Genomic DNA, 18153 nt, shown 5'->3' with positions numbered 1-18153 from the left:
CCGCCATGATACTCTCCAGGCAAGGTTTTTATTATTCCCTGTTCAAGGCGTGTAATCCACGCTGTAAGTCGTTTAAAGTTTTTTAACACATTGTTTATTGTTGTGATTATGTTATCCCTCACCTATATGTTTTAATGTCAGCTATGCTAATGAACCTAGTTCTGCATGATTTTGAGATAATGGTTTGTCATGTGCTTAAAGTATGGCCTGCTATTCATGTCATCATTTATGGTCCATAGTAAATAAAGTCTGTATTTTTTATCTTTTTTAAAAAAATATGTATTTTATGAATGAAATTTCATTGATTCCAGTATAAGTTAAGTCGTGATATATATATATTACTCTTTTTTTATTCCATTACATTTAAAAACATGCATTGTTTCATGTAGTATTTTTGTCATCATAACAAAAAAAAAATGGATTTTATTTCTACAGTCCTCAACATTGGAAGATATGTTTTTTAGGGTTCCTAACCATCTATAATCCAGTCTCTATGAAGTGAAGCCTGGGCTGTACTCTTCCTTTTTTGGAAAAAAACACACACAGTTAATCATCCAACATATAGAAACAAACAAAACTTTTGAAGTTTTTCAATGAGATACAAATTTTTAATTCTGTTTTTTTACTATACATGTTTATATATATATATTTTATAAAAAATGGATAAAGAAAAATGGATAAGTCAAAGATAATTGATAATGTAAATTATAATACCATAGTTGGTAAAAGATAACAAGGTTTTTTATATCTCCAAGTGCTGATGATTTTTCTGAATTTTTTTCCATTTTTTTTAATATTGACAATATATTACAGGGGGAAAAAAGAAAAACTGTACTGTGAGCCAAACTGGATGATCTCATGGAATTATAACAAATTCCTAGTGTTTTCTACTGGGCTCCCCACCCACCCACCCACAAGGATCTGCTTATGAGTGCATCAGACTGCTGTGGAGGCTGAAGCATGGCACTTCATATTCCTAAAAAAGGTACTTTCAAAAAAAAAAAGAAGATTTATTTTATATCACATAAAAAACACACACATACACAGTTAATGTTTATGAAGAATATACACATGTTTGTCATAAGTGTGTACAAATTGTTCAATATAATGTCTATAATGAGTCCAATTTCCTCCAGCTAAGCCACATCCAATCTTGTAAGGAAAAGCAAGAGTTTTATAAGGTAAATTTCCCAATTCTTGTAAACAGGCTTGAAACCATTGCTCTCTATTTTGTGGGGTGTCCTGATAAGTGGAGATTCTTTTAGGTCTGTGACTTGCTCTGCCATAATCCCATTGAGCTAATAAACAAATGACCACAGGTGTTTGTGAGGAAAACACCCTAATGGTTCCTGGCTTATCCCTGTCCTCTTCTAAGGCTAAATTTCTAGACCCTAAAGGTCTGCGGGTGGCATACAAATTCGCTTGAGGATATTTATCGGCTATACTTTGACTCAATCCATGAGCTCTGACTGTTAAACAGTTACATTGATGTACGATAGCTTCTACAGGAATGTTTAATAAATCACCCTGTATCTCCTGGAGACTCATGATCAACAAATGAGGCTATTTTTTTTCTTTTTCTTTTTTTTATATATACCTTTTTCTATCTATATTTAGTATCATGGGGAAAACCCCCCTTTTTAAAAAAAGAAAAAAAAAAAACAAGAACAGATTTTTTTTTCCAATTCTTTTTTATTGATAACAACAACAATTAATTACATGACATTTTGATAGAAACATTGACAAGTTTGTCCATGACCCGTAGGTCTTTTATGATAAGTGTCTTTAAACCATTGAGCTACATAATGATCTCTTTGTAAAGCTGTACTATGGTCAAAGGGAAATAACCACTCGTCTGCTTTCTTTCTCAACTTGTGTCTTTGATGTAAATAATACACACAATATTGTCCACACACATCGGTCTTCCAATCTTGATATCGATACGGATTATAAATCCATTGGTGAGCATGACGCTGGATAAAGTCTTGAATTTCTTTCTGTAAGGGAGGAAATCCATAAGAGTCAAAATATTCCACCACTGGACTGCTCACGTACAGACACACCCAGTGTTCTCCAGGTTGATCTTGAGGATCCGTATTCACCACGATGGCTTTTTCTCCAAGTCTTAATTGATCCGGTAATATATCCAAAGGGTACACTCCACCAAAAGAACTCTTTAATTCTCTGGATAAGACTTCTCTCAACTGTCCCGTATCCATTAGTAATCAATACTCACTTCTCTCTGTTTGTCAATTTCTAACAGGTTATCGAATTCTGCATACACCACACAATTTAAGGTGTTCACCGTATTGTTCGTAAATTGGACTTCTATTCTCAGATTTCCGGTTTCTATGATGTGGAATTTGTCCGATTGCGCTTCTTGATCTTTAGTGAAATCCCAGCCCCACAGAGTGTATCCGTTTTTATACTCTTCTAGGGTGATGTCCGGAGCCCAATCTTCTCCTAATTTTCCCAAGGCTTGATATAGACTCAGATAAGATCTCAGATATAAATCTTCATTGAAATTGGGCTCAAAACAACGAGTACTCATGGTCTCTCCGTTGATACTGACATCTAATTTCTTAATTCCAAAGTTTTGAAAATGAAACGGATTTTTAGTTTTATCTCCGTTAAAAGCCGCATTTTCCACAAAGCCTAAAATGAGACGTTTAGGCATCTGACCTTGAAACAGATGATCCGTAATCTTAGATTGAGTTCCTGTCAGTATGGTAAAGGTTTTCACTTCCACTCTTCTCAAAGGATATTTGGCTCTATGAGTGTTCAAACTTTGATTAATGCCATTCATCATGACGGCCGTGGGTTTGACTTTTCTCACCCACAAGACCATGTTCAATATTTTCACTTTTCCCGTACTTAGTGCTTTGATCATCATATAGAACTGAGGTCTGGCTCGATTAAATCTCAAACGGACGTCTACTCCATTGGGTAGAAATCGGTCTTTTTTGAAATAGATCCAGATGTAAACGATCAAACAAGGCTATTTTCTTACTATCTTTGATGGCCTGGTGACGTTTTCTAAATCCTTCGTTTCTAGAATTGGCCGGTAACTCTGGGACGATGGGTTCGTCAATGACCACAGTATCGGCAGCACCACTTCCACCTTTGGTTACATCAAATGTCTTATTTTGAGCCACTCCAAGGTCTGCTACCCCCACTTCGTCCATGTGTCCTGCCGTATCTTTTTCCCACAGACTACAGGCTCTCATCTGGGTCATTAAAGTTCTGGGTTTGTAAGAAAGTAATTTCTCCAGATAAGCTTTGTAAGGATAAGTATCGGTTCCCGGAGACACTATTTTTCCATTGACACTGAGATCGATTTCCGTAAACAAGGAATGAAAGATATTATTCACCGGGGCGCAAGTGGTGCTAGCTCCAGTCAGATCAGTACCATCGTCTTTGGTAAATTTACACACCATTTGAACATACGTTTGAGATAAATCCAGATATTGATCTCCTTGTCCTTTAATTTCAAATTCAATGGGAGCCGTATCCGAATCTAAAGTACTAGAAATGGGGTAATATTCTTCCCATTTGGAGTCTTCTAAAGCAATATTAGTCGGGGGGACTTGGAACAATTGTAAATTGTTCATCCCACACGCACAGGAATCTGGTTGCAACATGATGTCTGTTTACTAGGATGGATTTTTCACAAATGAAGGTCAATCTCACTCGACTTCCCTATTTATAGTGTCTCTCAATCAAAGATATCTAAAGGACGTGTTTTCTTAGTCTGAATTCCTCCTTGTTTTTTTCTTTTTCTCTTAGGACCTCCTCGGGCTAACACAGGTGTCTTTTTTCTTCTTTTCTTAGTACCTCCTAGATTCATTCTTTGTTTCACCATTCCCGAAGTGTTTTTCAGGGCTTGTACTCCGTGAGTTTTGACAGCGTCTTTTAAAGATCTCTTATTTTCTAACACGTCTAACCCCGTTCTAGCAGCAGCGGTCAAGGCGTGTTTAGCCCCCGATTTCAGTAAATCCGTAAAAATTCCTTCCCCTCTTTGATAGTTTTGGGGTGGATAATAATAGGGTGGGGGTGGGGGTGGTTGCTGTTGGCCTCCTCCAAATAATCCTCCTATTAAGGGAGCTGCTACTTTAAACAAGGATCCTAAAATACCGTGTCCTTTTTGACGTAATAAACCTCTATGATAGACAAACTGTCCGTGTCCTCTTTGTCTCAATAATCCGGGATGATACTGCATGTTTTCATGACTCGTGTCAGACTGACCTAAATGCACTCCGGGGACTCCTTTTTATACCCCTCCCTGTCTTAGGGTTGAATACAATACAGACAGCATATCAGACAAGTCATCACTCCCAACAGGATGTAACAAAAAAGATGTACACTCATCTCAGTACACTTTTCTGAAATGAAGTTTCACGACCGATTTTCCACTTAAAAAAGGCATGGGAGTCCCTAAAGGAGTCATGATATGAATCTCAATGCTATCGAAATGTTTTTTACTCAGTTTCAAATATTCCGCTCTAACGGGTTCCCATTTAGCTTGTTTTTTATCTTCCAGATTGAGTGTACAAGGAACCACTCTTAACAATTTCAAGGCATTGGATCCTACGGTCTGGGGTTCAATCAAGTCACAATACACGTACATGGATTTCAGATTTTCATATAAATCTACGGTATTGTTACCCATGTAACTCACGTTGATCCATTTGGTTTCTGTATCGTTCTGAAGCATCACCTTCTTACTTTCTATTCCTAACTTATAAGCTAAGGCTGTGGGAAAACGAATGCAAAAGGGATATTTTCTAAGTTCTCTCCCGTTAAAGTGATACATCACTTTATCATATTTGTCATGATAGGCTAATTTCATCTCACTCTTTTTTTTAGAATCAACAGAATCACCCAAAAACTTCCATAATTTTTTCAAAGTTCTTTCCAGTCCAAGACTGATTTCACTTGTTAAAGCCATGGGATGAATGTAAGGCCCCGGTCTAAAGTGAATTCGCTTAATTTCCATCTTCTGGTCTTTCGTTATTTGATCACCAAATTCAGTATGGTCCCAATCTAACAGTACAGGACATTGGCTTAATGGCATCGCCTCTATGGTTTTCATTTTAAATCTGTCCCATCTAAACGCATTAGGTTCTTCGACTTTTTTAGCATAAAACTGAGGAAGCAGGATGTCAAAATAAGCTTCCTCTTCTGTGATGTTTTTCAATGAAATGGGATACATCAATTCTGTTAAAGCCACTTCCCATTGTCCATCTGTTAAATCTACTGTTTGTGGTAATAAGGTTTTAAATTGAGCCGTCGTATTACTCGGAAAAGATTGCATGGACCCATCACTGGGTAAAGTCATGTAAAAACCACTGCTCTCGGCCATGTTCAGTGAGATACTGAGACAAAATAACTTAGGACCCTTCTATTTATAACAACACTTTTTTTTTGTTTTTTAAATTTTATTGAGTCTTTTTTTTTTTTTACACTTTTTCTTCTTCTTCTTCTTCTGATCTGTAATCAATCACTCTGTCCAAAACACCAGGTCCTTCCTTCTCCATATTGTCTTTGATCTGGGAAAGGGGGATGCGACAATACACGTACTGTTTAACGTCGTGATAATCTGAAAAGGTCAGTTCTTTTTTCTTCATCTTGAAAAAATGTCTCACACACTCTGCTATGTCGGAGTACCAGAGACTTTCGTTCAGAACCAGGGTCATCGGTGTCGAACGATTCATAGGATGAGTACAGCTGACCCATTTATATTGCTCGTAATGCTGGTTGAATTTCACCCTCACTCTAGTTCCTTTAGGATGCGGGATTTTGACTCTTTTTTCCAGCCACACGTCTTCCAGGGAATGTCCTGGATGATTTTCAAAGAAATCCAGGATCGCTCCTACTTTAGTTTTCATCCACCCTCCTTCCATGTAAATAAACCGAGTGATGGGGCTCTCACAATACCAACGATACTGCATCTTTTTTAAAAATAGGTCTGACTTGGACAATGAACTTTTTCAGAATGAATGATTTTTTTGGGGGTCATACCTCTTTATATAACCTTATCCAATCTATTTTTAGCATCTCAGGAAAAACCCAACAACAGTTTTTTTTTTTTGATTTTATGATTTATTTCCTTCATATCTACATAATGGACAAAGTCTGTAGCAAATCTTGACGAAGTTCTCGACACATTTCACACAGCATGGATACTGTCGGCATTGTTGGCACTTCCATCTCCCCTCCGTATTTTCCTCCCAGCAGGTCAGACATTTCTTTAAGGCTCTCTTCCTGGTCACTTTGACCCATAGGGGCACCATATTCTCTGCCCCGTACTTCCATGTGAAATATTTCACGCACCATCTACATCCACAGGTCTCCATGGAAGGGGGATCATCCACAAACCAGTGAGGAAAAGCCATTTCACAATGCTCGCAAAATTGATAAGTTCTGTGATGCCATCCGGGATGATCATACACTGTAAATGTACGCTCATGGATCATCTCCCTATCACAGTAATGACAGTAATACTTTTCTACCTCAAAGAAATACTTCAGTCTCCACATAAAAATCATGATGAAATGTGGTGGTGGAGGTGGTGAAATTTTTTTTTTTTTTCACAAAAAAGCTCAGCTTTAAAAAATACCTCTGGATCTGACTATTTACAGTCGCTTTGTGAAATTTTTTTTAAAAAAGCTCAGCTTTAAATACCTTTGGATCTGACTATTTATAGTCGCTTTGAAAAAAACCCACACGTGCTTCACACGTTCTTACTCTATTTAAGTCTATTGGTTTTTCCAAAGTCAAAAAATAAATTTTTTAAGTCTATTGGTTTTTCCAAAGTCTAAAAATAGATTTAAAAAAAAAAAAAAAAAAAAACCTCAGGTTTTTACCTAGGGCATAAACTTGGCACCGATTCAAGTCATCAAGCTGCCTATTGTGACATCATCACATGTATTCAGCTGAGAAAAATAAGACCTGGTTTGGTTTTATAGTTTTTTTTTTATTATTATTGTTCAAATCGACACAAGGGACAACTTCTGTAAGAAAGCCGTATAATGGACTTGTAACACTTTTCACAGCAGGGATATTTCATACACTGTTGACATTTCCATTTTCCTTGGGTGTTTTCTTCCCAGCAGGAGGGGCATCTCTCGATCTTGGTATTTCTTCTCATGCGCTTAGCCCAAAGTGGCATCATAAAATCAACCCCATATTTCCACAGGTAATATTTCAGGCACCAATCACAGCGACAATACCACAAACTAGGGGGATCGTCTACTTCCCAGTGAGGTATACGTTCTCCACATTCATTACATCCCCAATACCAACCAATAAGGTCGTCGTCGTCACTGTCATACTCAGGTAATCTGCTGATCTCTCTCAACTGCCTATGGCAATGAGGACAGGCACTATTTTCTTGGTGAAGAAAATACGACATTCTCCACACAGAAGGCATGATTGGAAAAAAAATGAGCACAGTGAACTCAAAGCTAAGATTTATATATATACCTTGGGATATCTATTTTTAGTCGATGCGGAAAAACCAACAACACCAGAATTTATTTTTTTTTTCTTAGGTTTTTAATTCACAACAACAACATTAAATTAACAAACATGGAATACTTTTGCATAGTTCTTTTTGAATAGGAAAAGTTCTCATCATGTACAAATATTCTGTTTCACAAGCACAGTCCATGATGTCGTATCCTTCTCTGAGCACTTTGATTACATAATCTTTGATACAATCTCGGACTTCTTCCATCCATTTTCCTTGAATCCAGGTCCTTACTGGTGCCTCTGTTTTGTGAGCCAAGACGTATTTGACTTTCCATTTGAATTCCTGATACTGGGGTCGCCATGACCCTAATAATAATACTATGAGTGGTGCACATTCATGGTCAGGTAATTTGAATCTCTTATACAGGTACACATCATTGAGTCCTGTTTCTCCCGGATTCTTATCCATGAAATCTTGGATGCATTCCTCTTTGTTTTTCATCCATTCTCCTTTTTTAGTGGAACTTGTATGCTCTTGCATTTTCCAACGATACTCGGAGCTTAAAAATTCCATGTCTGTCCTCAGTCAGATCAGAAATGAAAAAAATCTTTGTTGTTTCCCCATTTTATATACACTCTGTGGTGTATCTATTTTTTTTAAAAAAGACATTAACTCTGTGCATTCGTGGTCTTCTTAGGGGTAGGTGTATGATGCATCATCGTAGGACTAGGCATGATATAACCCACTGAGGAACTGACACATACCATCCAATATTCTCGATTAGGATCGTGTAAAGCTAACATGACCACACTGGTGACGATGAGAGATACACAGATCAATAATTGTGCGAAATAAACGATTTCTTCTCGAGGAACATTCTCTCCACAAAATTTCCAATGAGGAGTTATTGGATGAGATCCGTTTGGGGAATCCATGAATCGAAACTAGGGGGATATCCTTTCCACCGAACTTTGACTTCTTGAATGATTTTTTTCCTTACGCGTCGCTTTTTATACCCCAAGATTTCCTCCACTTCGTACACGTCGTCTTTTTTAATGATCTTTTGTAATTCTTTCTCGTAAAAAGTCCCTTCTAATTCCTCTCCGTTATAATCTTGCACTCTATACACGTAAGGATACCTTCCAGGAACTCTTTTAGAAATGGTAAACAGTTCTGTGGTCCAGTTAGGTAAATATCCTTTTTCAAATGTGCGTTTGGCTTTACTGATGCGTACCCGATCTCCTTCCTTAAACTGAGGTTTAGGAAACTGTTTCCGATTGGATTTCCCATATAAAGTTTTCCAGACTTTTAACACATTAGAAGCATTCACTTGAGCTGGTGCTCTTTGGATACTGCGATGATAAGTGTGATTGTAAGCATACACTAAATCCGGTAAGATCTCTAAATACCGTCTGGTTTTATGACGGGTGAAATAGCGCCACATGCGTGCTTTGAGAGTTCTCTGAAATCGTTCCACGATACTGGCTTTGGTGTCCGTATTACGAGTGGTAAAAAAATGAATGGATTTAAAAGCCTGTAAGAATTCTCGATTGGTAAATTCTTTTCCTTGATCGGATTGAATGCGGACGGGACGTCGACCTTCTTGTTGAAAAATCTCTCGTAATCCTCAAATCATTTCTTTTCCCGTTTTCTGTTTTAAAGGCACCACCCAGGCATATTTAGATAAGACGTCAATGGCACACAATAAAAAAGTATAACCGTCATTGTGTTTCTTTAAACTGGACACATCTGCTAAATCTAATTGCCATTGTTCGTCTATATCCGTCACTCTAGTCTGTTGTCTCCGGAATTTTCTGTGAATGGGTTTATGTAAGGTATACGCATCTTGCTCTTTTAACCATTCTCGAATCTTTTTCAAGGAAATCTTATGTCCCAGACTTCTGACCTGACGATACAAAGCTTGTAGTCCTCCGTACCCTCTTTTAGGATCATAATAAATCTCTTTTAAAATGTCTTCCACTGGTTTCTTTTTCATATCTTAGGTAATGAAAGCCAATTTTCGTCGATCTGTTCTAATCTCTTTTTAGGTAAACTTGGACTGAATTTAGATTTTTTGATGGCCTTCGCTAAATTTAACAGAGGTCTAGGAGTGGATTTTTTTATTCCTCTATCTCCTACAGGTCTACTAACAGGGGTCAAAAATGAAGAAGCATCTTTAAATCCACTATCGCCCTCGTCCTCACTATCACTGAAGATACTTTTAGGAGTACTGATTTTTCCAGGTCTCTGCATGGCTTTTATAAGGTTTCCATTGCTCAGGTATTCCAGAGGAGTACGCGTCTCTTTTAAAGCTTGAGCAAATTCATCTAATCCTTTAGGAGGGGGATGGTTTTTACGAGAACGAGATCTCATACTATCAGCCATTAAATCCACAATGTTAGAATCGGGAACTTTTTGACCTCGATAACTAATTTCACCTTCCTTATTCCAACTCAACACCTTGGTTTTCTTTAAATGATTTAATAATAATCCTGCTTTTCTTTTCATGTTTTTATTCACTGTTTCAAGGATTTCATCTTCAATCTCAGCTGGGGCTGCTGGTGATGCTGCTGCTGCTGCTGGAGCTGCTCCTGCTGCTGGAGCTGCTGAAATTTTAGGTTTAGAAATAGGTTCCTGTCTAGCTTGTTGTAAATAATTCCTATATCGATGAAGTTCCTGGCCATATAAAGCGACTTTTTCTTCTGGGGTTAAATCTTCACGTCTTGTAATCTCGTCCAATTCCTGACCTAAACTGATGGTGGATTGAAATTCCGGAGGTTTGGGTAATTTTGCCTTGAGATCGTTCAATAAGACCTCGGGAACTAACACCATTTTACGACTCATTTTCCTAGGAGGGAAGAAGCTGCTCCCAAAAGTAAAGGAGCGGCTGCTGCTAAGAGAGGGAAGAAGCCTCCTTTTTGCTGGACTAACAAAGCTCGTCGTCTACGGATAGATTGAGGTTTGACCAGTCTCCTGAAGATGTGTTTCTTAGGAGCTAGTTTTCGTTTATGAGCCGAACTGAGAGGTAACACTCCTTTTAATAGGTTATACACGATCTCGCAGATTTTGAGAATACAATCTCCAGAACAATGTTTTAAAATACCCGTCTTTAATGGAGAGGAATAGTGAGGGTCAGATAACACTCTTAAAAGAGGCCAATGAGGTTTTAATCGTGTAGAACAACAAGTCCTTCTTTTCTTCTTCTTCTTAGCCATCCTGGGGTTAAAATGAGGACATGTCCCAGGTTTCTCTCCTTTTTATACTCTCAAGGAGGAGGAGCATACATGTCGTGTTTGTCCTTCTCGTGTTTGTCTCTATTTTTCTGGGTGACGTAGATTTTGGAACAATATCGACATTTATATCTCATTCCTTTAGGAAGTGTAGGTGTAGAAGCGGTCAGAGGTTGAAAGCGTGCTATTTTAGGAGTGTGAATGGGGACTTTAATTCTAGGAGAGGGAATTCCCACATTGACTCGAGGAAACACTTCTAAATCGGTAGCTCTTTGACTGCCTATGGGCCCCATAGGACGATCCATTCTCATTTCAGCTTGTTTCTTTAATAACTCCCCAATAGTTTTTTGTCTTTGTTCCTTATAATACTGATTGATTTCGTTTTTTAGACTTTCGGGCATGGCTTTTCGTTGAGCTGGAGTTTTAGGAGTGGTTTTTTTCTTCTTTCTACCACCAGGGGCTTTTCTTTGAGTAGGTTTTCTCTTAGGAGGTTTTCTCTTCTTTCTGGTCTTTTGAGCTGCTCCTCCTACTCGGACCATCCAGTCGGGAAACACTCTTTGTTTCTTATTATCGACTCGCACTACCACACTTTTCAAACGACGGACACGTCGTTTCTTAGGTGCATTCCATTTAAATAAATGACGAATGATGACTCCGCCTAGAAATCCGGCTCCTCCGCGTTTTAAAATGGCATTTTTTCTGTCTTGATCACTCGCCGACTTATCGGCTATGATGCTTAAATCTTGACGATGATTATTAATAAACTTTTGAGTCTGTTTATTGATGGGTAAGACCCCACGTATCAAATTTCGAGCTCCCATGGCAAACCAATTCAATAAGGCTTTACGCCCTAATTCGATTAAATGGGCTCGCTTGGCAGGATCTCGTTCCCGCTGTAAACGTCGTAAGGTTTTCACTAATTTACTCTTGGCCGAGAGAGGTCGACCCATGATGACTGTATAATGATGAATGACAAGTGTAATGTTGATACATTTTTATTTATACTCTTGTGGCATGTGTATAGTTAACCATTCAAACAATCGACTTCTCAATCTGTATTCGTCTGGGGTCTGTGGATTCAAGTCCACCAGGAGATACCCGTGAGGAACACTGGTGGCTTCTTGATAGGCCGACATCAAATGAGGTAAGGCTAACTGTCGACTCAAGACACTGATTTGAGATTTGTCTCTGGGATTTTTAAACAACACTAAATAATGAGCATTCAAACTAATGGTGCGATGCTGTGGTGCTCGATCAAATAAGTTCTGAGTGATGTAAATCACACTGGTATTCCGATGATGCGCTTTACGGGTAAACCAATCCACGATGGATTCGATGGCTTTTCCTCCCATCATGTCGTCAAAAATGAGTAAGTGAGGAATAGTTATATTGGCCACTAATTTCTCATCGTCTTCTGGAATATTTCGAATGAAGGAGACCCGATCTGTTAAAGTAGTGTAAGCAGGTTGCCATTCCCGATAACACCAGACAATTTTTTGTGGCATGGGGGTAATCCAATGTAAATTTTCCACCAATTTCTTGACAAATTCCGTTTTTCCCGATTTAGAAGGTCCTGCTACCACCATGGTAAATTCGTGTTTCAATTGAAAAGACGGGAGTGTCTCCTCAGGTTGCATGATGACAAATGAAGGGAAAAATAAGGTTTCAATCCTTTTTATTCATAGTCAACACAGAAATATACGCTGGGTTCTCTTCACATCGGCTCGACAGATGGGGCAATACCGGAAGGTGGGAGCACATAATGAACAGCAACATACGTGTCCGCAAGGGAGTAAAGCCATTTGTAATTCTCTCTCTAAACAAATGTGACATTTTCCTGTTGCCTGGATCTCTGTAGAGGTTTGGTCTAGTAGAGGTTTGATTTCAGGTGAAGGTTTGTATCCCGCCCGGAGTAAATGGTTAATGAATACATTCATCACCCACTCACGTCCTTCATAGGTATTGATGTAGGGACAATTAGGGTTCCAATAAGCATGTTCTGCATAAGGATCGTCTGTAGGTTCCCAGAGGTTTAAAGTCATACCACAATGAAAACAGATGGTCTTATCACTCACTCCTCTGTAATAAAATCCGGCTTTGGCTAGGTCGGGTATTAATCCTTTTAAAGAATCGGGCCATCGATCATCAAAGGTAGCTTCTCTCTTTAAGAGCAGAGCATATTTAGGGTAAACAGGAAGGTAGTCTGGCTCCTTATCAACACCAGCCATGACTGAAGTGTTATATTATTTTCCCCCCTTTTTATAACCCCTCATTTTTGGGGGTTTTCCCCATAAAATGACAACAACATTTAAAATACAGTTTGTTTTTTTTTTTTTAATAACCATAAGGTAAAGTGTTATAATCTTCCATCAATTGTCTCTTATCATAGACAATTCTATATTGTTTTTTTAAAGGTATTGTCTTGACTTCATGTTGACGAGTCCTCTGTATTTTGTAGGGATACGAGACTTGGATTTCGTCAATTTCTTTCTGGAGCATTTTTTCTAAAGTCTCTGGTGACACGATCTGAGAGGCCCGATAATTGAGAGTCAATCCTTTGACTTTACACATGGATTTTCCCTTGGCGGTGAGGTAAGCATAATTTTTGGGGCCTCCTGACATGAATTTGATAATGTGGTCCCCGTCTAATTCGTCTGTCCATTCTCCTAAACTGTTGCCAAGGGTAGGATTAAATTGTCCCTCCTCATGTTGGTATATGATACTGTCCGTGTCGAAATAAAGGACCCGATCTCCCAAAGGTTGTAAAGTCTCGTAGAGGTGTAATCGGGCATGGGCGGTAGTGAAACAGGCCAGTACCACGTTTCCGAAGGGACACTCTTCCACGAATTCCTGTTTCTCTTGATAATTAACCAGCATCATGTCCGATTCGGCCTGCTCTTTATTTTCTAGGAGTTCTATCCCTTTGATGTCAATGGTCGAATCTTGTAAGAGTTGTTGTAATTCCTCTTCTTCGGTCAAGTATCGAGTTTTAGGTAATAACAGGCGTTGAGCGAATTTTCCCCACAAGCAATTTAAAAAGAGTTTGGCTATGGTTCTTAGCACCGGATTTTTTTCTATACTTAACAGGTCCATCCTGATCCCTTCTCTGTCTAAGACTTTACGAATGTAATCTAGTTTCTGTTCCTCCGTCTGACAATCAGGTGGGAATCCAGAAGCTTCCTGTTTGATCTTTAAGAAGGTATCGATGTAAGATCTGAATAAATCTCGACTGCTTTGTGAAAAATGCCAAACTTCGTAAATCCGCTCTAGGGTATATCCCATGTCCAGGGCTTTATGTAATTCTGTAGTCACCCAGGTACCCGTAAGACTGCGTTCCTGGTCTGCGTGTTGACATCGATGTTTAGAGGTAGAGTCCTGTCGTTCCGCACACGTTCGACATAAGGGAAATAATAACTTGCCTCCCGTGCGATAAGGTAAAACGGGGTGATAGAGGCCTCGGGGTGGTAAGACCCGACAGTGAATGAGGCCGAAATAAGTTCTCACGTCCTGGAATTGGTCTGTTATGATCTGAGGATGGCCTAGGGGAAAAGGTCTGTGTTTTAATACGTAAGGGTATAAGGAACAGACGTCCACGTATCTCATGTCCCCCTCCTCACAATATAATTTAGTGGCATTCGTCCGACCTCCGTACAGGGCGTCTCGGGGGTTCAAAGGATCTGGAATGTCCAGGTCTCGTACATAATTCTGTAGAGTTACCTCTCTTTGTACCTGTTGATCGAATTCGTGCTCCCAGATGCTACGGAGGGAGTACCCCATTTCCTCTAAAACAGAACTCCGTCTTAAAGTTTCCTCGTGTAATTCAGGTAAATTGGGTCCGGTGAGGATGACTTTCGGTCTGTAAATTCGGATAGCAGGTGGAGCATCCGTGCCAATAGCATCCGTAAAATTCGTAGACGGTGCGAGTGGCTTCCTGGTATCCGTCGACGGTATAACTTCCGATCTTGACTTCTCCCCCGTTTCTAGCATGTTGGATGTGAGATCCGGTCTGGTGACTCATCCAGCTTAACCACCGACAGGCTTTGGCGGAATATCGACGCGCAGGCTGATACCCCAGGTTGGGAATGATGGCAATGGTCTCTTTGGGCATGAATCCTCGACGGTAGGCTAAATTGGCCGCACTGGCAAAAGTGATGGATTCCTGGAAGGGGTCTACATGGACCAAGCTCTTGAGGGTGGCTCTAAACTGAGCACAGCATCGTCGTAAAATATCGACGTCCGAGACACAGTACTCTAAAAATTCCTTCTGGAAGTCAAACACTTTTCCGGCTTGTTGTTCGTACCATCGGTAAAATGCCTGTCGTCCACTTATAGACATGTCGTCGGGATTGTAGTAAGCTGCCGGTGGATAAGGCCCCACGTAATTCTGGTTGTGTTCCGTATTAAAAAAGTGTGGAAAATATCCTTTCTTCAGTTCGGTGAATCCGAAAGCAGAGGGCATCTTGGACAGGGCAAAAGGTAAAAAATTATAGGAATCGATGAATTTCAGTCCGCAGATTTGCATGGATAAGATTTTACTGCCGTTCATGATGACGGTAGGTTTCAGGCAGGCGGAATGAACCAGGTAATTTAAAATGAACTGTCCGTCGTATCCTTTGAAATTGTGGGCGATGATGATGGCCTCGTCGTGTAATAAGGCGGAATTCTTATTTCCTGTAGTGGGTTGTAATAACCAGTCCATGAACTGCCTTAAGGTCTCTGGCCCTCGGAACACGTGTTGACGGGGTCCCATGTGTCGACAGTGAGGACAGGGATCTTCTATGGGTAAGTGACCGCAATGTTGACATACGCGGTGTGCCACACACAGGTTAGGGACGTGGATGCCGGTTTCCTGCGTACATTCGAAATCGAAATAGATGTAGAACTGTAAGGTCTCTTTGCCTTTCTTCTTCTTTTTCTCGGGCTTGAGTTGAACGTAGCACTGATGATCCGTGTCTACGGTTTTCTTACAGATCTTACATTGTTTCTGTCCTCCGCAATGATGATGAGGGAGTAATTTTTTAGGCATCCATTTCTGACAGTGCCTACATCGTCCCATTAAACTGCATACCGTGGTGGCCGTATTCATACTGTGAGGCTGCAGATGGTTTTCGTAGCAAGTCCTACTCTTAAAAAATCCCTGGCACTGGCTACATTGAATGCGGCTCCCGTCTGGAGGGCAGGGAGTGTCAGTTAAACAAAAATTACATCGGTGAGGGCACTGGGTACGATGGTGTTCAATATGACTGTAGCCCAGGTCGCAATGATCACAGTAGTATTGATTGCCCGTCACACCAGGCATAGATATGATGGCATCGTAATGATGGTCGTCTAACAGGACATTCAAACAAGTTCCCTCTCCGTAGCCTTTGTAAACGGGTTCTAAGGTGAGTTTAGAGGAGGTGGACTTGAACTGGAATATTTTCAGTCGATAGCGAGGGGTTAACACTTGTTGTAATTTCCCCCATTCTTCGGGTCCACAAGGCCGATGGATATCACAGCCGGCTTGTTCCATGAGAGCTAGGGCTTCGTTTTTCTGGTCTAAATATTTGTAATCACCCTTCCGCATACGTATCCATCGCTTTTCCCATTGAACTAAACTCTCTGGATGTTCAGGTTTTTGACTGTATAACCGGGTGACTACGATGGCCCTAGCTAAACAAAACTGATCCCAGGGATTGTCGATCTGAAGGATACTTCTTTTTCCCTTCTTAAAACTCTCCTTGTTGACCATCAGATGTTTGGTTTTGTCTCCACCACTCCCTTCCGGATACTTGACCCGAAACATGTCGAATTCCATGGCCCCGTCTCCCAGTTTAAAATCCTTCTTGGATTGTTGCACGGCTTCTATTTTGTCTAAAATGACGTCCTCGTTTAAATGTTTACATTGCGTAAACTCGTACCAAATGTCGGAATCCAGAGAAGGATGGCGTATGTTCAGGCGTACGTAATCGTTAGGATTACACTGCATTTGATATTTGACATTTTGTAGCATGTCTCTAAATAATCGCCGAACAAAGCCTCTGTTTTCCTCCTCTGGAAATTCCTTAAAATTCACACTGTAGACATCTTTAGCTTTAAATTTTCTGGAATGCTTGGCTTGATTCAGTCTCACTTAATAATATTGGGAAATGGCCTTTGGCTTCTGGGGTGGTGAATGGGTTGATGTGTGTGGTTCTTCATCCGACACAGTCCTTTGTTGTTCTTGTTGGACTTTGGCTCTCTGCGTTCTCTCTAATATTCTCGCATTTCTTTTTCTGAGCACTAATTCTCTGTGTTTATTGTTGTAAATAATTCTTTCTAACTCTTTCGCCCGTCTTCTCCATCTCATCAGTTGTTGGGCATGTAACAGTTTTTTCATAGCAGAATCCATGTCGACAGGTGATGGAACTGACAACAGAATGAGCTTCAAGTCAGACACATGCAATACTTATACAGTGTATGACGTCATAATGGCTAGGTTTTTCCAGGTGAGTGCTGAGCGCGTGCAGGTTTTTCCAGATCTCATATCTCAGAACGCGCAGAGCGCGTGCGGGTTTTTCCAGATCTCTGACCTTGACCCCGGGGGTGCACTGAGTTGACCCCCCCATCCCCCCAGAGGCCCAAAAGTGCACTCAGTTGACCCCCCCATCCCCCCAGGGCCCAAAAGTGCACTCAGTTGACCCCCCTATCTAGGCGCCTTATACTACTGATAACTTTTTTTAAATACTCGGTTTATGAAAGGTTTTTGGTTTCTCTGGCGGCCCCCAGTGAGCCTACTCTTTTTCGAAATCCAGAGAAACGATCTTTTTCGTGCCAAGGGGGTTGTAATCCTTGACACGGGGCACCATTTAATGTCCCGTCCGACGGACTTAAAATTTTAAAATATGTAAACTGTTAAAAATATGTAAACTGTTAAAAATTAAATTGATCTATGAAGATGTATTTCTCATCAAAATTGTTTTCTTTATTTTATTCTAAATTTTACTGTAATAATCAGTTTCTTGTAGATATTCTAAAATTTTATAAACATTAACATTTGTAAAAAGTTCATACATCGTTCTCACATTACCAAAAAGTTTACTTCGAATAGGCGTAAAATCGGAACATTCTAAAAGCATGTGGTTTTAGTTATCGGACAGTCACAGGATATGTATTCTGGCTGTGACTCCCGATTCAGTAAGTATTCATGTGTAATTTTTGAATGACCAATACGTATTCTTGAAATAATTACTTCGTCTTGACGTTTCAGACCGAAGTCAGATGAACTGTTAACTTTGTTTTCAATAGCATAAAGCTTACTTTCATCACAAAAATCCCAATATATTTGCCAAAGAGAATCAACATAAATTTTAACTAGATATTTCAAATCGGTGTAAGGAATTTTTAAATAAAGTAATTTCATGTTGAAGTGCAGTTTTTGCAGCATTGTCGGCCTTAGTGTTTCCAGGGATGCCGATATGACTCGGAATC

General features: G+C 39.8%; 3 protein-coding genes across 3 annotated transcripts; all 3 read right to left on the bottom strand.

Moving 5' to 3' along the window:
* Positions 1-2218: 2218 nt before the first annotated feature.
* On the bottom strand, positions 2219-2848 carry LOC133199808 (uncharacterized protein F54H12.2-like). Its single transcript, XM_061335637.1, has one exon. The coding sequence runs from the start codon at positions 2846-2848 to the stop codon at positions 2219-2221; it is 630 nt and encodes a 209-aa protein (XP_061191621.1).
* A 9541-nt stretch (positions 2849-12389) lies between these two features.
* Positions 12390-12932, bottom strand: LOC133199807 (baculoviral IAP repeat-containing protein 7-B-like). The gene has a single exon (XM_061335636.1). The coding sequence runs from the start codon at positions 12930-12932 to the stop codon at positions 12390-12392; it is 543 nt and encodes a 180-aa protein (XP_061191620.1).
* Positions 12933-13038: 106 nt separating this feature from the next.
* LOC133199806 (uncharacterized) lies at positions 13039-14481 on the bottom strand. Its single transcript, XM_061335635.1, has one exon. The coding sequence runs from the start codon at positions 14479-14481 to the stop codon at positions 13039-13041; it is 1443 nt and encodes a 480-aa protein (XP_061191619.1).
* Positions 14482-18153: the final 3672 nt, after the last annotated feature.

Source organism: Saccostrea echinata, unplaced genomic scaffold, assembly GCF_033153115.1.
Source record: "Saccostrea echinata isolate AGI-Se365-2 ecotype Australia unplaced genomic scaffold, CSIRO_AGI_Sech_v1 ptg000036l, whole genome shotgun sequence".
In the NCBI taxonomy this organism is placed as follows: domain Eukaryota; kingdom Metazoa; phylum Mollusca; class Bivalvia; order Ostreida; family Ostreidae; genus Saccostrea; species Saccostrea echinata.
The sequence above is the reverse complement of the archived record's forward strand: the minus strand, read 5'-3'. Positions and strand labels throughout refer to the sequence as shown.

Excerpts from the sequence above, each read along its gene's own strand:
- LOC133199808 (XM_061335637.1), bottom strand. The coding sequence starts at position 2,848 with ATGGTCTTGTGGGTGAGAAAAGTCAAACCCACGGCCGTCATGATGAAT.
- LOC133199807 (XM_061335636.1), bottom strand. The coding sequence starts at position 12,932 with ATGGCTGGTGTTGATAAGGAGCCAGACTACCTTCCTGTTTACCCTAAA.
- LOC133199806 (XM_061335635.1), bottom strand. The coding sequence starts at position 14,481 with ATGGGGTACTCCCTCCGTAGCATCTGGGAGCACGAATTCGATCAACAG.